Source organism: Scleropages formosus, chromosome 14, assembly GCF_900964775.1.
Source record: "Scleropages formosus chromosome 14, fSclFor1.1, whole genome shotgun sequence".
In the NCBI taxonomy this organism is placed as follows: Eukaryota; Metazoa; Chordata; class Actinopteri; order Osteoglossiformes; family Osteoglossidae; genus Scleropages; species Scleropages formosus.
This window is the reverse complement of record NC_041819.1, coordinates 28,099,347-28,124,243: the sequence shown is the minus strand read 5'-3', so window position 1 is coordinate 28,124,243 and position 24,897 is coordinate 28,099,347. Positions and strand designations below refer to the sequence as shown.

The window sequence follows — 24,897 nt, the reverse complement described above, 5'->3', positions numbered from 1 at the left end:
ACGCCGCTGCTCTACATGACTGAGCTCCGGTCTGCAGAGTCCCTGGACAGAGAAACACAGAAAGTACTCCTGTTTCTACCTGTACTCCACAGTACTAAGCACAGTATTGTACAAATGTGGTACCGTCGCTAAATTACACTCGAGGACAAAACAGAAGAAAAACTTTCACTTAATAGGACTGTTATTATCACTCATAATACTATTAATACTCACTATTATCACTTATTATCACGTATACTTTTTAAACAGGATTAAACACAGCCACATTGATGGATCTCAAAACTGAGCTGAAAACATGACTTCACTTCTCAGCTGAAACTTCTGATCCAATGTGATAAAAGTATGCAAATAAACATGAAACACAAAGAGGTGAAATAAACACTTGAAATATGACACTTGACTCTGTTATAGAGAATATATGAATTTACTACTTTCTCCCCGATGGGGTCCAGATGGGCTCTTTTCCTTTAAATCTGTGGTTTGAGATAAATATCAACCAAAGTCCAAACTGCTTTCACTTTCATTTGTTTTGGGATTCCGAGAATAAGGATGGAGGGAAAACTCTCCATAAACTTCCATATCCTCCTTATTCTGGCGGATTTAACAACAGGTGAGTCCCGAACTGGGCAAGAAAGTGTTTTTACTCTGCTCTGTGATGTGTTTCCATGTAAATACTTGTGATTTCAGAGGAAAGAGAGTCACCTTGTTTCACTGACAGGTCTCTGGCACTGAGCTGCCATTCACTGTTTTGTTTAGTTCTTACACATGATCTTGATCAAATACAGTGTATTTGTGAAACTACATGAACACAGGAGTTTCTTTAAATGGAATTAAACTGTATTAGTTTGACAGCTGCAATGTGAATGTGAGCTGTGTTCAGTGATCCCTGTTACAGCTCACCTGGACTACATAAAGCACAGAGAGAAAGTATTAAAGTCATAAACACCACATCAAAATGTGTTTATTACTGAAACCAGTGTCCTCGGTACAAGGTTCGAAGTCACTGTGTTCACACAGCAAAGCGACTGCGCTCTGTGTTTCAAAGACATCTTACATTGACATTTATATTTACGTGTATTCATTTATCAGACACTTCTCGAAAGCGACGTTCTTCTCATAGAAAATACAATGCGTGTTTTATCGTACGCATATGAACCTACACGTGTTTTTTTATTATTCATTTATTTATTACACTGTGGACATTTCCATTGCAGGTCTGATCTACAAGGCACAAAATGATGAAGTTACACTGAAGCCAACAGTTACAGGTCTTTTCACTGAGATCCTGTGGAAACATAATGGTGACAAGGCAGTGGAGTTCATCACACCTTATCCAATAAGGGAGTTCGATAAATTCCTGGGACGGACGACCCTGAATACGCAAACAGGAGAATTAATAATCAGAAACCTGGAGAAGACAGATTCTGGACAGTATAAGGCAGAGGCCCTGGTGGCCAGGAGACTCCAGTACTCTGAGTTTGATGTGAAAGTCATCGGTGAGTAAAATACTGTGTTGAGCTGTGGAAAGAGGGTGCAGATCAGGTGAAGCAGCTAGTGAATGGAGTTGTAAATAAACAGCATTGGACTGAGCACCTGTATTAACCAGCAGAGCCAATAGATGTAGGAGTAAAGAACTCCCTAACAGGATGGCAGTGTGGGGCCGCATGAAGTCAACTCATTCCCACAGTGTTTACAGCTCAAGTCTGGTGTTATTGAGTACAGATTTTCATGTTGCTGAACAATGACCCTGATGGGATGCGGTGGTGCGGCGGGTTTGCCCAGTGCCCGCTCTGGGGTGGGTCCGGGCCTCGGCTCCTGCTTGCGGCGCCTTGTGAGAGACTGGCGTCCCATCCAGGGTGTCTCCCCTCCCCCTTCGACCCTTCGTCCTGTGTTGTCGGGTTAGGCTTCGGCTCGCCGCGACCCCACTCGGGACAAGCGCTTTTTTGCCATTGGTTGGTTGGTTGAACAGTGAACCTGTTCATGAGATTAATCAATAAACAACTGGAATTTCCTAAGACTTTGGAGAGATCATATTTTTATTTTCAGGCATTTTAAGTTAAGTTTAATTTCAGTTTGTAAATATACACTGATCAGCCACAACATTAAAACCACTGACAGGTGAAGTGAATAACATTGATTATCTCGTTACAGTGGTACCTGTCAAGGGGTGGAATATATTAGGCGGCAAGTGAACAATCAGTTCTTGAATTTGATGTGTTGGAAGCAGGAAAATGGTCAAGTGTAAGGATCGGGCAACTCTGACAAAGGCCAAATTGTGATGGCAACACAACTGGGTCAGAGCATCTCCAAAACAGCAGGTCTTGTGGGGTGTTCCTGGTATGCAGTGGTTAGTACCTAACAAAAGCGGTCCAAGGAAGGACAACCGGTGAACCGGCGACAAGGTCATGGGTGCCCAAGACTCACTGATGCAAATGGGGAGTGAAGGCTAGTCCATATGGACCGATCCCACAGAAGAGCCACTGTAGCACAAATTGCTGAGAAGCGTAATGCTGGACATGATAGAAAGGTGTCAGAACATACTGAGCACCACAGCTTGCGATGTGAGAGTGAGCTGTCAGAGAGCCCACACTGACCGCTGTCCACTGCCGAAAGCGCCTACAATGGGCACGTGAGTGTCGGAACTGGACCATGGAGCAACGGAAGAAGGTGGCCTGGTCTGATGAATCACGTTTTCTTTTAGATCATGTGGACGGCCGGGTGTGTGTGTGTGTGTGGTTTACCTGAGGAAGAGATGGCAGCAGGATGCACTACGAGAAGAAGGCAGTGTGTTGCGCTGGCCAGTGTTCTGCTGGGAAACCTTGGGTCCTGGCATTCATGTGGATGTTACTTTGTCACCTACGACCTAGCTAAAGATTGTTGCAGAGCACATACGATCCTTCATGGCAGTGGTTTTCCCTGATGGCGGTGGCCCTACCACACTGCAAAAATTGTTCAGGAATGGTTTGAGGAACATGACAAAGAGTTCAAGGTGTTGACTTGGCCTCCAAATTCCCCAGATCTCAATCTGATTGAGCATCTGTGGGATGTGCTGGAAAAACAAGTTTGATTCATGGAGGCCCTACCTCGCAACTTACAGGACCTAAATGATCTGCTGCTAGGCAGGTGGTTTTAATGTTTTAGCTGATCCGTGGATATGGATAATAAAATACGTATATCTGAGAACTTAAGCCGATGGGGGATTAAGTGACATTCCTGTTCATCTTTCATTGACTCTGACTTTTCACTAGAGGTGACTAAGTGTTCCTACAGCGAGTCACTCATTTGTACAACAGTGGAACACACTTTCTCACTCACACACCATGGCCAATTTAGAGTCACCAAGTCACGTGAAACACATGTCTTTGGTCGGTGGGAGGAGACCAGTGGAAAAGTTTTGCTGGAACAAAGTGACAGACCTCCAGTCCCTGTTGTGTTTGGCACTGAGTGTATTACATACTTGCTGTATATTGTACAATTTCACACATGTTGGACTTACTGTGAATGTTTCCTACTCTAGGGGGATGCGGTGGCGCTGTGGGTTGGACCACAGTCCTGCTCTCTGGTGGGTCTGGGGTTTGAGTCCTGCTTGGGGTGCCTTGCGACGGACTGGCGTCCCGTCCTGGGTGTGTCCCCTCCGGCCTTATGCCCTGTGTTGCCAGGTTGGCTCTGGTTCTCCACAACCCTGTATGGAACTAGTGGTTCTGAAAGTGTGTGTGTGTGTGTGTTCCCTACTCTTTACTCCATTATGGACAGCTTCATACTGAATCTTTCTAAGGGTATGTGTGTTTCAAAGAGGAGAGCTCAGCATGTGGCCTTTTACAAATGAGTCTGTGCTTAAAAAGTGCTCTTGTTGCACCAGCTGTTACTGGAACTGCAGCCCTCACTGCTGGTGTGTAACAGCTCACCTGTGTGTATCCTGTGTAGATGCTGTAACACCACCAAGAGTGAAGTGTGAGCAGAATAATCGTACGGGAATTCTCCGCTGTCAAAGTGAAGGTGACGAGGCACAGTATCGGTGGGAGGGGCCTAATGATTTGTTCACTACCTGGACCGATCAGCCAATAGAACTACACGTCAACACCTCTGACTCCACCTACACCTGTGTGGTGAAGAACCCTGTGAGTGAGGAGAGGAGTGAGGCCTTTCCTGCTAAGAACTGCTTTAAAGGTGAGCACCTCACCTGCGTGGGGGTGGAGCTGCGAACGTTCCTCACACCTGCACGGTCACTCAGAAGTGGCGTCACCGTTGCTGCGGAAACATTTGCTCAGGTGTGTTATTGCTCAGGACTCTGCTGATGGCCCTGTCCTTTAGAAGAGCTGTATTCCCACATCTGTGCCAGACAACACTTCCCCGCATTCCCATAAGTACAGTAACAAACTGCTGGATCATTTACTCTTCCTTTCTGTTCTCAGGACATTCCACTTTGACCTGGGCTCTCGTTACAAGTGCTGTGGTTGTTGTCCTCATTGCCGCTCTTTCAGCTTTCCTCATTTGGGTTTACTGTGTGCATTGCAGGGGAAGCTCTGAAGGTAAGAAAGTCCAGACCGTTAGTGACCATGATTAACCACAGCTTTGGGTTTTGGTGGTACCTGCTGTGAAATGTGTTTGTTTGCACGTTTTATTTCATGTGCAACTATTTGTGGCTTTTTTTTCTTTGTGGCATAAGAGCAGGCATATAACAAACATTTTTAATTACATTACGGCAATTCCAGCTATAAAAACCTTCCCTCCTAATTGAATTTAAACCGAGACGAATCCCGTCCTCTCTCTGCCATGCTACCATGACACCGTGTAACTAATTTCCTCTGTTGATCTGAATCAAGGTTATTAATATTACTTATTGCTGCTCCAGCACCTGACGGAGGTCGAGGCTTACAAAGTAATGAAGGAGAGAAGGGTGAAGGACAACCACTACTGCAAAGGAACAAAGGTAATGCAATGTTTCCACAGGTCACATAAGACACAGGTCATTAAGCAAACAGTGTAACTCATTCATCCAGCTGATGCTTTTCTCCAAAGGAACTTACAATGTTAAGTTTATTTACAAGGATAACTTCATACCCATTTATACAGTAATTTTACTGGAGCAATTTTAGTGTAAGTACCTTTCTCAAGGTGGGGATCCAACCTACAGTCTTTGGACCCAACGGTAGTAACATGAACCACTACAATACCAATTGTTCTGCACGTTCCTCTGAGATCATTTGAAACTGAAACTGAGTTGTCTGTTCTCATGTTAGATTTGATTTATCACGTTAATGGTCTTGTTTTCATCTTTTCTGCCTCTGTGTTGTACTTATATGTGGACAGACATCTCCATAACTACTGGTGTTATTAAACGAGTCTGTTAATGGACTTCTGTGAAAGAGACCACTGAGGGTCATGTGCATTATGTACAATGTCACTGCTCAGGTGGGATACATGACAAAGAGGAGACTGTAGGTTTCTCTGTGGCCTTGTGACTTTGCAGGGTTCAGGATGGCTAAACATTGTTAGGAGAGAAACGCAGGTCAGATTCACTCAGTGAGACTCATTTCTGAATGAAGTGAATTCAAGTATTTTCGGGTAAACAATTCTCCCTGGTTCTCTGACTATTTTTACATGGAATTAGAGTAAAATGAACCCCATGTCCTGCTGCTGGTTAAACTCAGCAACTTTCCACTGTTGAGCTGAAACAAGGGGCTCAGTGATATGTGCTACTCTGCTGTTTCAGTGTTAGTCCCAGGTGGAGAAGATGCTGTAGAAGAAAACCGTGGGAAAACAGGAGAACGGCCGAGTGATGAAGGTAACTGTAACACTTCTCTGATTCTTCTCATGGGTTGTTGAACTGAGTAGCAGGTTCTGTCTGAGGGATACAGGACTGGCACAAACGTCCAGGGAAAAGGGCAAATCTGGAGTAGACTCTTCAGAACTCAGGTTTCTCTCTTTCTCTCAGCCTGTCAGTCACCTTCTTACTCTCAACTAGGGGTTTAAATGGGAAGATTGGAAGTTATGGTAACTAGGAGTGTGTTTACTGTAGCTCAGTGTGTGTGTGTGTGTGTGTGTGTGTGTGTGTGTGTGAGGGAGGCATGGAAACAGCAGCTAGGTGCGGTGGTGCTGGTGTGTTGGTGCCACAACAATGCAATGTTTTTGTTGGATTCATAAATCAGAGACTATTAAGGTAACATAATAACTGCTCCTGGTAGGTTTCTCTGAGGTCATGTGACACTGAAACGAGATTGGCTATTGTGTCCATCCTAGATTATGGTGCGTAATCCTTTGCATGAAATGGGACAAACAAAGTTTTAAAAAGGAGTTGAGTACTAGACAACATCCTTCCATTGGTAACAATTTCACTCACTACAGTTAATCATTTGTCCAAATGCATCACCACGGTGGTCAACAGCCCATCGAGAAGCACATGGTACTGCTCTAGGCAGGTACACGTACCCAGGACAGAAAACAGGAAACCAGCAGCCTGTGTGGGACATATTCATAGACCATGTGTCATGGTTTCGTTCCACACGATGACGGACTCAAGTGCAGAGTTCTTCAAATCGATGTTTATTACATCAGACAGACGTAATGCAAGAGAGAAGTCGGGGGCAGGTGAAGGTCGAGCGATCGGCAAACAGGATACACAGGACAAGGCGATAATCGTTGTCAAAGAACAAATAGAGGTCAGGGTCGAAAGGCGTTACAGGTAACACAATCAGGAACACAAGAGAAGTCGCCGAACAAGATTCCGCATCTTCATCTCCTCGGCGTCCCTTTTTATCCCTGTTCCCATTAGGGAAAGCAGGTGTCGCCGATGTGCTGGTTGATGGAGACGTGACACCATGGCAACTTAGACTCACCCAGCTATGGTATCAAATCAGAATTTACAGAATCTGAATTTTCAAAACCCTTGAAGTTTCAAGTTTCACATTTCAAGTGTCAAGTTTATTGTCATAGGGTCAAGTACCGTGTACAAGTATCATGAAATTCTTCTTGAATGCTTCTCCAGAGACTATGGAGAAAAACAAAGAGAATAGAAATACCGCACAAAACAAAACAATGACAGTGAGTAATGCAATAGCAATAACAATAAATAATGGTGACAATAATAACAATAACACCAGTAGACAGCCAGAGAACTCAGAACGTGGGAATGCTTAATGTGACAGTGTAATGTACCAATGTGTTTGGAGGGAACAGTCCAACTCTAGTTACTAGATCTGATATTGCACACACTTCACACCACTCTGGCTCACCTGGACAATGAAAACTGCTATGCAAAGCTATTATTTGTGGACTATAGCTCAGCATTTAACACCGTCATCCCAACCAAGCTGATCCACAAACTACTAGGGCTGGGACTGAGTGGCGCAATCTGCAGTGGGTCCAGAGTGTCTGGGATGGTGTCCTTAATGTGTCGCAGCACCAGCCTCTCAAGGCATTTAATTACAACGGGGGTCAGTGCCACTGGGCGATAGTTATGAAGGCAGCTCACTTTATTTTTCTTAGGAACTCATACTCATATTTTTTTATATATCACATTATATTTTTTTCATATATTTTTTATATTACTCATATTTTTGATGGGGGGGGGGTGCGGTGGTGCAGTGGGTTGGACCGGGCCCTGCTCTCCAGTGGGTCTGGGGTTCGAGTCCTGCTTGGGGTGCCTTGCGACGGACTGGCGTCCCGTCCTGGGTGTGTCCCCTCCCCCTCCGGCCTTACGCCCTGAGCTCCCAGGTTAGACTCTGGTTCCCCGTGACCCTGTATGGGACAGGCGGTTCAGAAAGTGTGTGTGTGTGTGTGTGTGTGTGTGTGTGTGTGTGTGTGTGTATATTTTTGATGGGTACTCAGTGTTTTTTATAAGTGTGCAGAAAGGTTTACTTCGTCATAAACAACCGATTTGTATCTGGAAAACATGTACGTGTGTCATGTGAATTGAAATCTTGATCATTAGTATTTTATGAAGTATTGTTCATGATTATTGCTGATTTAATGTTAGATCAGGGGTGTCCAAACTTTCTTCACTGAGGGCCACATACAGAAAAAAACATGAAGGGCTGGACCACTCACTAGAGGTGAGGTATATCGCCTCACCTCTAGTGTATTAATGTTAGCAAAATCAATCAAATGTAGGTAAAATATGCTTGATGATTGAATGCTTAGAGGAATAAAACAGCCTACATCACAGCTTTCCACTAATGAGTTTTCATTTATTTAGTTACAAGAAGGGTTGGCAGCTCATTCTCAAAACAGCAGCCCCAGATTGCTTCTTACTCAGGATGGTGATCCCCCTTCACAGCCCTGTATAAGGGGGATGGGTATATTTCAAGCTTGTTATGCAAATAAGTTACTGGGCTTGCTAACACATCAACTTACGTTTTTTTAGAAAATGTCAGCAACTTTAACTGACTGAATTTATCAAGTAATTGGACTTTTCTGAACACACACACACATTTTCTGAACCGCTTGCTTTTTCTTTGATTAATCTTGTTTTGTGGAGAAGCTGCCTTGTTCAAGACAGTAGTCAAGTCAAGTCAAGTCAAGCTTTATTGTCATTCCACTACATGTGTGGACATACAGTGGGACGAAATGTTGTGTCTCGCAGGACCACGGTGCTGTGTAAAATAAGCATAAATATAAACATGCAACACTAGACCTAAGGACAGCTTTTAGACCTACATAACTAATTTACTAAGTCGATAATCTGAAATTAGTGCAAATATACATATACTATAAACAGTTAACTATACAATACAAGTACTTACATAATAACTGTGCAGTAGAGGTATTTAAGAAGGAATAGTGCAATATGATTTGTAGTGCATTCACAAGTAAACATTTGTGTTATCTTGTTAAGTCCTTGTAACATTGGAGGTTTTATAAGAAAGTGTCTGGTGCATATAGAGAAAAGAAAAAGCAGTTGGTTTGCATATGGAAAGGAAAAGAGTGTGTTTCCACAGGAGGTATCCAACAGTTTACATGTGGTGCGTGTGATGTGGTGGGTTGGCGGGGGGGGGAGAGTGGATCCTGGTTTCAGGAGCTAAGGTTGTGGATGAGGTTTCAGAGGGTGGCAAGGTGATTGCAATTGAGGGCTCTCACAGCCTGGGGGAAAAAGCTGTTGAGCAGTCTGGCAGAGCGGGCTCTGATGCTCCGATACCATCTTCCTGATGGCAAGAGCTGGAAGAGACTGTGAGAGGGATGAGTGGGGTCTTTCACGATACTGGTGGCCTTTCTGGAGCATCGTGCAAGGAAAATGTCCAGAATGGAGGGGAGAGGGGCACCGATGATCTTTGCAGCTGTGTTCACTGTCCGCTGTAGGGTCTTGCGGTCTGCTGCACTGCAGTTCCCGTACCAGACAGTGATGCAGCTGGTTAGCACACTGGTCCACCTACTGTTAAAAAAAAAACTAAGAAGTACAATGCAGTTAAGCGCAAGCTTCATGTGCGGGTCATATTCCAGTATATTTTTAGAATTTGCTGCGGGCCAATTAAAGATGGACTACGGGCCGCAGTTGGGCCGTGGGGCCGTAGTTTGGACACCCCTGTGTTTGATGTTCACTTCTAACGAAGAGTTTTTTTGTAAGAATTTCCTTTATTGATTGTTCACATAGTGATGTTTCCTGGTGCCCCACAGATGTATTCGGTAAACCTGTAAGTGAAAGAAAGAAGCGGTTTGAACCACCTGCATGTAGCCCAAATAACGTAAAGCATGAGCGCAGAAGTATTCAACGGAAGGACAAGACAAGTGAGACTGAAGCGAAGGTGGACGAGCAGAAGGACAAGGACACAGATCAGGAACCCAGAGCAGCAGGTACTGTGACCTTCCTACCTGTCAGGTGAGGTAGAGGATGGCCAGGTAACACTGACTGCTCAACATACTGTATGTTGCTCTCATGTCTTCATTTATTCTCCATCTTCAGTGGAGAAAAAGGTGAGTTGAGAAGTGCAGGCTGGAAACGAGGACGTGACAATTTATTAGAAGACCTTTCTCTCACTTCTATGGAAGTTTACACATTTATTTTTACAGTTATGCCGGAAACTTACAGGAAGTACCCAGCACGAAAATAAAACTTTGTGTCTTTTACCATTTTTTTTTAGAAAGAATGTCCAGATGCTGACAAACGTGTTTCTGTAAGGAATTGATTGTGAAAAGCTGAAAAAAAATGTACTTTAGTTCACAGAAAGAAGCACAGATTAGGAGAGAAAGGCAGGTCAGATTCACTCAGTGAGACTCATTTCTGAATGAAGTGAATTCAGGTATTTTAGGGTAAACAATTCTCCTTGGTTTTCTGACTATTTTTACATGGAATTAGAGTAAAATGAACCCCATGTCCTGCTGCTGGTTAAACTCGGTAACTTTCCACCGTTGAGCTGAAACAGGGGGCTCAGTGATATGTGCTACTCTACTGTTTCAGTACCAGTTCCTATGTAAAAATTGTTGTTACATTGTGTCCCTACGTGCTCTACAAGAAAAAGTCATTACTTGTTGAAATGATGAACATATTAATAAATTTAAAGCACTCTTATCCAATAGCGTTGAGCATTGTCAGATTGACAGTAATCTGGTCTAACGGCATTGGAGGGACCAGGGGGCCAATCATATTTTGGGGGGGGGGGGTCACCCCATGTCACCCCATGTCACCCCTTGAGACACACCCCTACACTGCACTGTAAGTACAGTTATTCTATTAAATTAAGAACAAAGTTTTATACATTATGTATTTTAATAATAAAACTGAGCTCAAGTCTGAGGGTCAGTATTCAGTTTGTCGGCTGAAAATTAACTAACTTACAAAACTTCAGAAATTGTTGCATTTCTTAAATGACACTTTTCCCTTAAATTAATGTGTTTACAGAAATAAATACAGGTTCATGGAGCAAAAACACATTAGAGGATGACAGTAAGACAGTGGGACACCTTAATTCACCAGCAGAGACTCTTGAAGAGGATGGAGTAAAAGTGACAGAGAAAAAGTCGAAACAGAAGGACAACAGTAAGAATTTGGAGCAGAATGAGCAAAAACGAAGAGATAATGAGAAGGAAAGCGAAGAAGTGATGGATTTGAAAACGGAGCAGGAGAACCGAGTATCAGGTACTGTGATGATGTCATTGTATTATTATTAATGAACAATTGTTCTTACATTGGGGGGTGCAGTGGCGCAGTGGGTTGGACCGCAGTCCTGCTCTCCGGTGGGTCTGGGGTTCAAGTCCCGCTTGGGGTGCCTTGCGACGGACTGGCGTCCCGTCCTGGGTGTGTCCCCTTCCCCCCTCTGGCCTTACGCCCTGTGTTGCCGGGTAGGCTCCGGTTCCCCGTGACCCCGTAAGGGATGAGCGGTTCTGAAAATGTGTGTGTGTGTGTGTGTGTGTGTGTGTGTGTGTGTTCTTACATTGTGTTCCTAAGTAGTGTACAAGAAAACGTGATTACTTGTGTAAATGATGAATAAATTAATAAATGAAATTTAGTGTAATAAACTGCTATGAATGGTAACTCAGCAGAGCTCGAGAGATTTAAAAGCCCATAGAAAACTTCACTGGCGAAATTAATACTTAACATCTAAATGTGTTTGCAGAAATGAACACAGATTCATCCAACCGAAAGGAGACACACCTTGGTGGTCAGACAGTGGGACGCAGTGATTCACCAGCAGAGACCAATGAGAAGGAAGGAGAAAAAGAGATGGATAAAAAGCAGAACAGAGTATCAGGTACAAAGACAGCGTCATTGCTGAAATGAGGTACAGATGAAGCAGGTAATGTTGTGATGGAAATGAGGAAAGATGCCATTTGTACATTACAGATTATCTGAAGTAGAACAAAGCCCACAGTACAACGTTAGTTCTGTATCACTCTTCTGTATGTGTCAGTCTGATTCCTCACAGTAAATGAGCTGCTTGGGCACAAAGTTGGCTCAGTCTGTGTGGATTTTGCATGTTCTCCCCGTGTCTGTGCATATTTCCTCTGGGTGCTCTGGTTTCCTCCCACAGTCCAAAGACATGAAGTTTTGTTGGATTGTGAAGTTAAATTAACCTCTGTGTATATGTGTGTGTGTGTGTGTGTGTGTGTGTGTGTGTGTGTGTGTGTGAAAGAGAGAGAGAGAGTACACTGCAATGATCTGGTGTCCTGTTCAAAGCGTGCCCCCCTCTGCCTCGCACCCAGTGCTTCCAGAATAGACTCCAGATCACTACGACCCAAATCAAGACAAGCGATTACTGAAGATGGACAAAAGACTAAGAAACACATCATGTACAATAAAAACAGAGAAATTTAAATGGAAAATCTCAGCAACTGAAATTATAATAAAACACAATAAGTACAGTGTATGTTCATAAAATTCTTGTGATAATATGTTGTTCAGATTTAAAATCTGACGAAACAACAAAGACGTTACAAGCTGATACAACCATTGCGGAGGGCAGCGAAATGAACAGTGAGAACAATGGGAATGAGACCATGGAGCAGAACATCCCGGAGGTGACGGATGTGGATACAATGGAAGGAAAAGGATCAGCAGGTACTGTGATGATATCACTGCTCAGGTGGGATGGAGATCATTCACACAAAGTTCTCTTAGGCCATGTGATGCTGTCAGTGTTCACACTAAGAGTTTCATTCCGAGAGAATCACAGACTGGACCTGCAATTTAAAACCTCAAATGCTTTTATGAATTAAATTATCATGCTGGTTACATTGTTAAATTAAGAGTTAGTCTTGATAAAGATTTTTTCGTACCCGAACACAGGTGAGTCCAGCACAAATCAAAAGACGGCTGAGACGGAAAATCTGGATCAGAACGACACACAGACAGGGACTGATGTGACACAAAGTGCTGGAGACACAGATGGAGAAACACAGTCAGAACACAGAGATACAGGTACTGTGATGATGTCACTGCTCAGGTGAGATACATGAAAAACAGGAGACTGTAGGTTTCTTTGGGGCCTTGTGACTTTGCAGGATTCGGAGAGAAATGCAGGTCAGATTCACTCAGTGAGACTCATTGCTGAATGAAGTGAATTTTAGGGTAAACAATTCTCCCTGGTTCTCTGACTATTTTTACATGGAATTAGAGTAAAATGAACCCCATGTCCTGCTGCTGGTTAAACTCGGTAACTTTCCACTGTTGAGCTGAAACAAGGGGCTCAGTGATATGTGCTACTCTGCTGTTTCAGTGTCAGTCCCAGGTGGAGAAGATGCTGTAGAAGAAAACCGTGGGAAAACAGGAGAACGGCCGAGTGATGAAGGTAACTGTGACACTTCTCTGATTCTTCTCATGGGTTGTTGAACTGAGTAGCAGGTTCTGTCTGAGGGATACAGGACTGGCACAAATGTCCAGGGAAAAGGGCAAATCTGGAGTAGACTCTTCAGAACTCAGGTTTCTCTCTTTCTCTCAGCCTGTCAGTCATCTTCTTACTCTCAACTGGGGGTTTAAATGGGAAGATTGGAAGTTGTGGTAACTAGGAGTGTGTTTACTGTAGCTCAGTGTGTGTGTGTGTGTGTGTGTGTGTGTGTGTGTGTGAGGGAGGCATGGAAACAGCAGCTAGGTGCGGTGGTGCTGGTGTGTTGGTGCCACAACAATGCAATGTTTTTGTTGGATTCATAAATCAGAGACTATTAAGGTAACATAGTAACTGCTCTTGGTAGGTTTCTCTGAGGTCATGTGACACTGAAACGAGATTGGCTATTGTGCCCATCCTAGATTATGGTGCGTAATCCTTTGCATGAAATGGGACAAACAAAGTTTTAAAAAGGAGTTGAGTACTAGACAACATCCTTCCATTGGTAACAATTTCACTCACACACACATTTTCTGAACCGCTTGTCCCACACGGGGTTGCAGGGAACCGGAGCCTAACCCGGTAACACAGGGCGTAAGGCAGGAGGGGACACACCCAGGACAGGACAGGACAGGACACCAGTCCGCTGCTAGGTACCCCAAGCAGGACTTGAACCCCAGACCCACCGGAGAGCAGGACCTGGTCCAACCCACTGCGTCCCCGCATCCCCCACAATTTCACTCACTACAGCTAATCGATTGTCCAAATGCATCACCACGGTGGTCAGCAGCCCATTGAGAAGCACATGGTACTGCTCTAGGCAGGTACACGTACCCAGGACAGAAAACAGGAAACCAGCAGCCTGTGTGGGACATATTCATAGTGTCATGGCAACTTAGACCCACCCAGCTATGAAATTTGCATTTGAAAATTGGTGCAGTTGCTGTAGTTTCTGGAAATGCTCTACAGAACCACGGTGGAGAGGGAGTTGAGTCCTAGGACCGAGTTTTTCATTGACCTCTGAGTTCAAAACCCATCCTCATCAACGGTTTGTATGGTGACCAAAGGAATAAGAGCACGGGAAAAAGTGGCTAAATGTGGTTCTAGAGCTATATCGTCTCCTATCTTCTGTTTAAAATATCGAAAACTTAAGGCGACAAAATATTCCCAAATGACCGGTGCTGTGGTCGAGCCACTTATGGTCACTGAAGGTGAACATTAGTGGAAAATGTTCTCCAATACGGTGTTTCTTTATCAATATTTATGTTTTGTGCTGAAATTTTTATTGAGATCACGTATTACAAGGTAAAGTACTGACAAACAGAAGAATTTAAATTTGTTTTCTGTATTTGTGATTTTGATGTTCCTGATTATTAGAAAAATCTCAGTTCCACATAGAACTGAAAATATGGCAGAAGTTTGAAACAATAACTTTTGATATCATACAAAAGGAAGGGGGTGGGATGGCGCAGTGGGTTGAACCACAGTCCTGCTTTCTGGTGGGTCTGGGGTTCAAGTCCTACTTGGGGTGCCTTGCAACAGACTGGTATCCTGTCCTGGGTGTGTCCCCTCTCCTTACTCCCTGTGTTACCGGGTAGGCTCTGGTTCCCCGTGACCCTGTATGGGACAAGCGGTTCTGAAAATGTGTGTGTGTGTCATACAAAAGTCCAATTATACTTGCTGTACACCACTTTTTCTCATAATTGACACGACAAAGTTTAATGTCATGTAAATTTATGAAAACAAAAACATTACAATGTGCAAAAACAGTATCAAAGCAATTTTTCAGAAAATTGCCTGTAAAATTCTCCAACCAGTTGTACTCATATTTTTGATGGGTACTCAGTGTTTTTTACAAGTGTGCAGAAAGGTTTATTTTGTCATAAATGACCGATTTGTATCTGGAAAACATCTATGTGTGTCATGTGAACTGAAATTTTTATCGTTAGTATTTTAGAAAGTTTTGTCCATGATTATTGCTGATTTAATGTTTGATGTTCACTTCTAATGAAGAGTTTTTTTTGTAAGAGTTTCCTTTATTGATTGTTCACATAGTGCTGTTTCCTGGTGCCCCACAGATCTATTCGGTGAACCTGTAAGTGAAAGAAAGAAGCGGTTTGAACCACCTGCATGTAGCCCAAATAACGTAAAGCATGAGCGCAGAAGTATTCAATGGAAGGACAAGACAAGTGAGACTGAAGCGAAGGTGGACGAGCAGAAGGACAAGGACACAGATCAGGAACCCAGAGCAGCAGGTACTGTGACCTTCCTACCTGTCAGGTGAGGTAGAGGATGGCCAGGTAACACTGACTGCTCAACATACTGTATGTTGCTCTCATGTCTTCATTCATTCTCCATCTTCAGTGGAGAAAAAGGTGAGTTGAGAAGTGCAGGCTGGAAACGAGGACGTGACAATTTGTTAGAAGACCTTTCTCTCACTTCTATGGAAGTTTACACATTTATTTTTACAGTTATGCCGGAAACTTACAGGAAGTACCCAGTTCGAAAATAAAACTTTGTGTCTATTACCATTTTTTTTAGAAAGAGTGTCCAGATGCCGACAAACGTGTTTCTGTAAGGAATTGATTGTGAAAAGCTGAAAAAAAACATACATTTGTTCACAGAAAGAAACACAAATTTACGCAGCCAAAACACATCAGAGGACGACAAAAAGACAGAGGGACACATTGACTCAGCAGCAGAGATCATGAAGAAGGAAGGAGAAAAAGTGACGGATGAAAAGCAGGAGAGCAGAGTACCAGGTACAGTGATGATGTCGTCGTTCAGGTGGGGTACAGATCACACAGGTAACGTTCTCATTGGTCACTGTGACTTTCACTTGGATCATGTAATATCAATATTTGGGCCAACAGGTGTTAGAGAGAAATAGGTTCCATAGGTGACACTCAGGTGAGGCTGCATTTCCCACTGCTTTCATTTTTTCTTTTTTTTTTTGCACGATTCAACTGTTTATATCAAGTAGCCCTTTACACCGAAACGACTCTCACAGCACTATATTAGTATGAGGCTAAGATGCCATTAGGCCTTCACAGTTTAAGAAAAGGATAAAGAGCCTACAGTACAGTGTTAGTTCTATACCCCATTACAGTATCCGTATCAGCGCAACTTAGTACCATGTACAGGTAGTCAGAGTAATAAATACACTGTATCATGTACATCTAAAGTCTGAGTGGAGAGAAATCTGTGAAAAATAGACTAACCCTGTATAACACAGTAAATATCAGACTACAATGGAAATCCAAAATGCACATTTCATACCTCGATTTCGACTGAATTAAGAGTTACAGTCTTGATAAAGGTTTTTCGTACCCGAACACAGGTGAGTGCAGCACAAATCAACAGACGGCTGAGACGGGAAATCTGGATCAGAACGACACACAAACAGGGACTGATGTGACACGAAGTGCTGGACACACAAGTGGAGGAACACAGTCAGAACACGGAGATACAGGTACTGTGATGATGTCACTGCTCAGGTGAGATACGTGACAAACAAGAGACTGTACGTTTCTCTGTGGTCTTGTGACTTTTCAGGGTTCAGGATGACTAAACATTGTTAGGAGAGAAACAAAACTTGGATGTTCACAGCAACAGTCATTCATAGATGAATGAAGACATGTTTGAGTAAACACCCCTCAGTCAGTTTTTATAACCCCTTTTAACTGAAATTAATGCAAAAACTCTTCCCGGTTTCTGCTATTTCAGGAGGTTCCGCAAATCCAGCAGGACACCCCGACACTAACAGTGACACTGAGCAGCCTGTCAGAGTAACGCCTGATGCTCCGCAAACAGTCAGAGGGGATGGGCGAAAGGAGGAGAAGCAACAGCAGGAGGAGAAAGAAGACAAGAAGGATCCAGACAGCAAAGTGGAGAAGAAGTAAATGGAAATCCAGCAAAGGACAGAACAAGAAGAACACACGGAAAAGAAGGAAATGTAGGAAATGTTGGGAGACTGGCACTTGGATGGGGAAAAAAAAACATTCTGTTTCAGAGAAACGACAGAGTGAACCGGTGGAGAGCTTGGAGGAACCTGGAGAGCCGGACGAACACTGCCAGCTTGTGTCCCGAGCTCAGTGAGAGGAAACGGGACAAGAACGACACAGCTGATGGTTGTACATTTGGGTCAAGTTTCGTTTTTACACTTTGCGAGATACATTGTTTTTACCACATTAACACTATGTGTGAAGGCACTGTGAATTGATCATCGCAATAAATGACAATAAGTAGAAGGAATGTATTAAAACCTGTGCTGAACATGTCACGTTGTAAATGTGCAGTACAGTGTAAATCAGTGGGATCTATTACTATTTTTGAAGAATATAGGATGTGAACCTGCAGGTCCGTTCAACAGCATTGCTCCTCGGCCTAATTCCAACACATTACCAATAAAACTTGCCTTAAAACATGTACACTATAAGTATAGTAAGAGGTAGGGTTCATTTTTTACTGTCCTTCAGCTGCCTTCAGCTGGTTTGTCCTGGTGTGCTGAACATACAGTATTCCGGGGGGGAAAAAAAAACACAGTTTGTTTACATATAGGGGGTGCGGTGGCGCAGTAGGTTGAACCACAGTCCTGCTCTCCGGTGGGTCTGGGGTTCGAGTCCCGCTTGGGGTGCCTTGCGACGGACTGGCGTCCCGTCCTGGGTGTGTCCCCTCCCCCTCCGGCCTTACGCCCTGTGTTACCGGGTAGGCTCCGGTTCCCCGTGACCCCGTAAGGGACAAGCGGTTCTGAAAATGTGTGTGTGTGTGTTTACATATATAAACTTTTAACTCATAACGATCAACTAACTGTCGGCTGTGGTCCTTTGACCACTGGACTGGAGGAGCTATGAGGAGAACCAATGAAAAAGGTGCTTTATTTCAGTGAAATAAAATCTGTAAAACTGTAAACTGCTCATTTGATTTTCCATAAAATTTTGTCATCAAATAAATTAAAATATCTGGAGGATCCTGAAACTGTGTATCCTAGCTGACCATGAAATCTGTGTATTTTTTCAGTGATCTGCCCTCCCTCTAAATGTTACTTTTTCATTCACTTATCTTGAATTATGCATTAAACAGAACAGCCTAATTTTTCACTGGTTCCAAATGGTCTTTTTTCTTCAATCTACTTATTCACTCTTCAATACTGCGTAGTAAAGCGCTTGAACTCCTGCGAATCTTTTTTGCCCCGGCTGAGATCTTAATTTCCGTAGTTGGGTTTAAACGAATGCAGCACCATGCAATGATTAGAGAGACGCACAGATTTTCCAACCTGGACAGACTGAGCCATCTGCACAGAGGGAGGACGTGGGTCTGGCAGTCTGGAGGAGGCAAGTGATTTTCCAGCCTCCTGGATACCTGAGAAAGGTGCATATAAGATTGTTTTGCTGTCTGGAACTGCTTTTCCTAAGGCAGCTTGGAAGTGACTCTGTTGTTACATTTATTTGATTTGTTCACTTATGATGTGGGTTTTTGCTGAAAGCAGCAGTGGTCTCTCCCAAACGTCACACGTTTACACACACTTTCTAAACCACTTGTCCCCTACAGGGTCGTGGGGAACTGGAGCCTAACCCGGCATAATGCTGGATAGGGAGGAAACACACCCAGGAAAGGACACCAGTCTGTCGCAAGGCACCCCAAGCAGGATTCGAACCTCAGACCCACCAGAGAGCAGGACCCGGTCCAATCCACTGCACCACTGCACCGCTGTGCCCTCCCTCACACATTTACACACACACACACACACACACACACACACACACACACACACACACACACACACACACACACACACACACACACACACATTTTCTGAACCGCTTGTCCCATACGGGGTCACGGGTAACCGGAGCCGAACCCGGCAACACAGGGCGTAAGGCCGGAGGGGGAGGGGACACACCCAGGACGGGACACCAGTCCGTCGCAAGGCACCCCAAGCGGGACTCGAACCCCAGACCCACCGGAGAGCAGGACTGTGGTTCAACCCACTGCGCCACCGCACCCCCCTCCCACACATTTACACACACACACACACATGTTCAGAACCGCTTGTCCCTTACGGGGTCACGGGGAACCGGAGCCTACCCGGCAACACAGGGCGTAAGGCCAGACGGGGAGGGGACACACCCAGGACGGGACGCCAGTCCATCGCAAGGCACCCCAAGCAGGACTCGAACCCCAGACCCACCGGAGAGCAGGACCCGGTCCAACCCACTGCGCCACCGCGCTCCCCCCCCACACATTTACATTTAAAGTTAATTCAGGGTTTTTACTTTTTAATTTCAGCACAATGCCGTATCTCAGCCTGTGGTAATAATCTGAAGGGAAATTATAAGAAACTCTTTATTATCACTTATTATCACACTTTTTAAACTGTATTAAACACATTTATACTAATGGATATTTACACAAGTACCATGAAAACTCAACTTAATTTCTCAACTGAAACGCTGAATTCCTGTTGCAGTGGGATATTTACCACAAATATTCAGGTCCGATTCAGAATTCCAGGGGAAAATATGCAGATCTGATAATAAAGAAATATTTCAGAAAGCGGTGACTGTAGCAGCTTGTTGTATGAAATATGAATGTAGTAAGACATGGACTAAATTCAGACTGACTGTGTTGTCAGGACGTTTTACATTTACCTGCTTTTCCTGTAAATCTGTAGTTAAATGTAAACAAATGAGAACGGAGCTGAAATCAAAGTCCGAAGTGGTTTTACTCTTTTACGCTCCAATCTCCACACAGCCAAAATGGAAGGAGATCTCACTGTACATACTTACATCCTCATTATTGTGGCTGATTTCACTTTTGGTGAGTGTGTTATTTTTAACCAAATTACCTTTGGTGAGTATTATGATTATGCGTGTGTTCATGTTTATGGAAGTAAATTTAGAGGGAAAGTGAATCGCTGTAATATGAATGTAACTTGTTCTCTCTCTTAATTCCAAGCACCGCTTTCATCCAGATAATAATTTTTTTAATCATGTTTTATTAGCTACTTTGTACCTCCTACAGAGATTAGTAATGTCAGGAATACACAAATGAGCTATTACATGTTCCATGTGCACCTACTTACTTCCTTGTCAATCTATTAATCAATCACTAAGCTATTACAAGTGTGTGTGTGTGTGTGTGTGTGTGTGTGTGTGTGTGTAATCACTGCAGTTCGATTATTCAGAATATGAGGTTCGTGTGAATAATATATTTTTTATTTTTTTTACGGTGTGGTACATCCTGCAGTCTTGACAAAAAAGTAATTCCCTTGTGTAAATTGTCAGGTGTTCGGCTGAGATCATCCAGCGATGTTCAGTTCAGTTCCCAGTGTGTCAGTGTGTCTCACACTCAGTGCTCTTACACTGAAATGTTCACACTGACCATCTGACCATGAGCAGGGCTGCACTGTGGACAAAACATTCACATGTCAGATACCAAATAAACTGTCATTAAATGCTAAACATTGTGTTTCAAGACCTCTTCTTATCAAAAACCACATATACAATTTTAAATTGGATGTTTTCATTACTCTTCGTGTTATTTGCCTTTTGTGAACATCTCCACTACAGGTGTGACCTACAGCAGACTGAACGGAGACGTCACACTCACACCAGCCATCAGGGACACTTGCGAAGAGATCCTCTGGAAACACAACAACGACAAAGTCATCGAGTTGGTCAGAGGTCAAGGAATCAGGGAGTTCGGTAAATTGAGAGGGAGGACGACGCTGAACCAGGAGACAGGAGAACTCAGAGTGAGGAACCTGGAGAAGAGACACTCTGGACGGTACACAGCCGAGGTGCTGGTGGAAAAGAGGCTCCAGTACTTTACGTTTAACGTGATGGTCATTGGTGAGTGTGCGGCCGCACTGTTACTCTGTGAGGTTGAGCACCTTTCTAATTATGGTTCAACCATTGTAGAGTGTTTACTACTGCGCCCCCTGGTGTGTGACTCTCTTCACCTGTGTGTATCCTGTGTAGACGCTGTGACCCGACCAACTGTGCAGTGTGAGCAGAGGGATTCTGTAGGGATTCTACGCTGTCACAGCGAAGGAGAGATGGGACAGTATCGGTGGGAGGGGCCTAATGATTTTTTAATGAGCTGGACTGAACAGCCAATAGGACTAGAGATCAGCAGGGATCAGAGCTCTGACTCCGCCTACACCTGTGTGGTGAAGAACCCTGTGAGTGAGAAAAGCAGTGAGGCCTTTCTTGCCGAACGCTGCTTTAAAGGTGAGCACCTCACCTGCCCCTTTAACTCCATCATTAGACCCTTTTTAGGGTCCCGTTCCTGTTCCTGTCCTGTCGAGCACCTGGACCAGTGAGACCTTCCTTCTCCCCTTTCCAGGACACTCATCTCATGGTAGTGGTGCAGTTATTGCTGCTGCTGCTGTTGTTACTGCTGCTTTTATTGCCACTGTTTCTGGTTTGATCATTGGAGTTCACTGCGTGCGCCGCAGGGATGCCCTAACAGGTACATTTTTACCGTATTTGAAGGGTAAATTAGCATATTATTTATGCAGTAGGTCTGTAGAGCTGAAAAGTGCTGTTTGTGCTCAAAAACCTGTAACAATTGCTGAACTAAAGCAGTTCTGCACTAAGAAGTGGGTCAAACATTCCTCCACAGTGATGCGAGACCTTGATCAGTGTCTACAGCCATGTTTAGTTGCAGTCATTACAGCTAAAGGTGACAAAACTACTATAACTGACTATGAAGAAGCAATTATTTTTTCACACTTATAATGACATTTCATTATTTTTCACACCAAGGAAACGACATAAAACAACAGTGGTGACATTTTTTTCTCAGGATCCATTTATATTGTCCACAAATTACCAAAAAGATCTGATCAAACTGTCAACAGCTGCAATAATAAAGAAAATTTGAAAGGGAGAGAAAAACTTTGTCTACAACATTGTTTCAAAAACCGTAGGCTTCTGCGGTTATAGTCAACTGACTGGAGGTTTTGTTCTTCTGGATTCCCATACGCGGTGTAATCCAGAAGAACAAAACCTACAACATTGTTTCCACAATTTGAACAGAGATACATATATTTAAGAAAACTAAGGCCTTATATACTGTAGTACAATGAGTCCGTTTTCAGGACCCACTCATCCAGCACAGGATCTGAGTGACCGAGGAAGGGTACTTTGTAAGGGAGGGTACGTCCATCACAGGGCGGCACGACTCACTCGCTCATGTGTGCTGAGGGTGACCGAGATACAGATTAACCTCAGAAACATGTCTTTAAGCTGTGGGTGGAATCCTGCATGAACACGGACAGAACATGTAAACTCCAGACAGGCACAGCCAGCAAGAGACCGAAACCTGCAATCCTGGAACTCTGAGGTCACCATTAAAGCTCAGTGAGTGTATTTCATGCAGTTGATTTTACACCAAAGACATCTCACACTTTATTGTGTCACACAGAATTAAGACTTAATGAAAAAACAAAGATTTTCGAAGAAATGAACACGGTAACGATGAGCCCCAGTAATGTGATAGATGAGAACAAGATGCTGCAACAGAAAAGCCCAAAATCTGCTGCTGATGAGATGGAAGGAGTTGGAGAGGAGGATGAGGAAGCAAAACTGCTGCAGTGTTTCCGAGGTAACGCAGTGTTCGCTCTGGTCAGGTGAGATACATGTTCATCAGGTAAAGTTCTGATGGGTCACAGTCACTTTCTCTTGTGTGACACTGATTGTCTTTGTATCTGTGATCCTTCAGTTTTCTGCTTCTCTGTTATTTTTGGTGCCTTCAGTATTTGGCAGTGTTTGGTAAGCATTATTTATCATAAATGTGCTAAGAGTAAAAAACGCGATCAAGTGCTGTTCGTGTTCAAGTTTGGCTGTGATCATGACTGTGATCAAGGGCAGCGTTTACAAACAAGGAGTTATAATTGCAAGTAATTCTGTGTTCAAGTGTCTTGTCCTTAATCATCTGTAATGTCACAAATTCATTAAAAAAGATGCAGTTAGTAAAAATGTTAGTGTATATTTAAGAATTGCACTTGACATTTGTTAAAAACACAGATTTTTCTTAAATAATGGGATCATAATCCAGAGAGGACAGTGATACATTGATCCACAACCGTTCCCTGCTATTATTACATCATATTCATTCCTCCTGTAGTGCTGGGGTTTATTTTAAATCCTCTGAGATTTATTTCTAGACTTCAACAGCTTTGTGTCAACTTGCATAGATGCACTGCATTAAATAAATTTCAAATAATTGTTGATTTCCTCCGTTGCTGCCTCGTGTCCCACAGAGATAAGTGGTGAAGAGAAAAGAAAGATGTTTGAGAGAAACAGCAAGTACGTCTGCAGCCCTAATAAAGTGATCGATGAGGATATGCGACTGGAACCAAATGGACAGGATACTGTGACAAATGAGAACAAAGATGTAGAAGAAGAGGAGGAAGCTGAAGGACAGCATGTCAAAGGTACTGTGATGATCTCGTCGGTGAGGAAAGGTGGCGGACGATCGGGTAGCAGTCTTACTGGTCATTCGAAGGGTCCCGTGAGGTCATTGATCAGGATGAATAGAATGCGGACAGATGGAATCACAGGATGGACAAGGAACTCTGTGAACCTCCACTTTTACAGAATGAATCAGTACATGTTTGATGGTAACTAAGGACAGACACCTCCAATCTCTTTACAAAGTAAATGTCATGTTTGCTCTCATTATTTTAGTTGCCTTTCACAACTATTGATCATCATCCTCAGTCACAATCATGAACACATTATTATTTGCAATAAATACATTGCATTGATTAATGGGGGGTGCGGTGGCGCAGTGGATTGGACCGGGTCCTGCTCTCCAGTGGGTCTGGGGTTCGAGTCCCGCTTGGGGTGCCCTGCGACGGACCGGCGTCCCGTCCCGGGTGTGTCCCCTCCCCCTCCGGCCTTACGCCCTGTGTTGCCGGGTAGGCTCCGGTTCCCCGCAACCCTGTATGGGACAAGCGGTTCAGAAAGTGTGTGTGTGTGTGTGTGTGTGTGTGTGTTGCTTAATGTATCCATCCACTTTCAGGAACAGCTGGTCCAGCAGAGGACTGTGGTGCTTCAGCATCTCTCCTAGAAGTGCAGGGTGAGAAGCTGGAGATGGCAGGGACACCCTAAGGCATGTGCTGTGTGTGTGTGTGTGTCACAGGTCACACTGACACAGTATAGTGGCCCACAGGGACACACAGAATGGAATGTGCTCCCAAACACATGTGTCTCTGTTGTTCTCTGTAACGGATCATGGTGGACATTTCTGGAACCGCAGACTGTGCAACTTGACAGTAAATATCTGTCCATCCATCACTTTAAATCTTTAGAAAGAAAACCATTAAATCCCTGATTCCTTCACTAAAATATACACAGTAAAATGATTTAATAAAACCACACACACACACACACACACATTTTCTGAACTACTTGTCCCATACGGGGTCGCGGGGAACCGGAGCCTACCCGGTAACACAGGGCGTAAGGCCAGAGGGGGAGGGGACACACCTACCAATAAAAATATGACATGACAGATACTGAAGTAAATACTAAAAAAATTCCTCAAGGCTCAAAACTCAACGGTCCAGTCGCGGTCGAACATGAGGAAAAAATTAAAATGCTGCTTGATTCACCAGCCGACAACGACTGAACAA

General features: G+C 43.8%; 1 protein-coding gene across 2 annotated transcripts; it reads left to right on the top strand.

Annotated features, from left to right (window-relative positions):
* Positions 1–519: 519 nt before the first annotated feature.
* Positions 520–17,829, top strand: LOC108926878 (uncharacterized). Of its 2 annotated transcripts, XM_018739849.2 has the most exons (13): positions 520–610; positions 1,215–1,496; positions 3,925–4,167; positions 4,413–4,529; positions 4,853–4,930; positions 5,714–5,785; positions 9,610–9,786; positions 10,832–11,068; positions 11,547–11,681; positions 12,332–12,487; positions 12,716–12,847; positions 13,146–13,217; positions 15,329–15,684. In XM_018739849.2, the coding sequence occupies exons 1-13, from the start codon at positions 550–552 to the stop codon at positions 15,532–15,534; spliced, it is 1,968 nt and encodes a 655-aa protein (XP_018595365.2). In that variant the 5' UTR covers positions 520–549; the 3' UTR covers positions 15,535–15,684. The 2 variants fall into 2 exon arrangements, with proteins under 2 accessions (XP_018595365.2, XP_018595366.2); XM_018739850.2 differs by lacking the exons at positions 12,716–12,847; positions 13,146–13,217; positions 15,329–15,684 and adding exons at positions 16,591–16,722; positions 16,977–17,829.
* Positions 17,830–24,897: the final 7,068 nt, after the last annotated feature.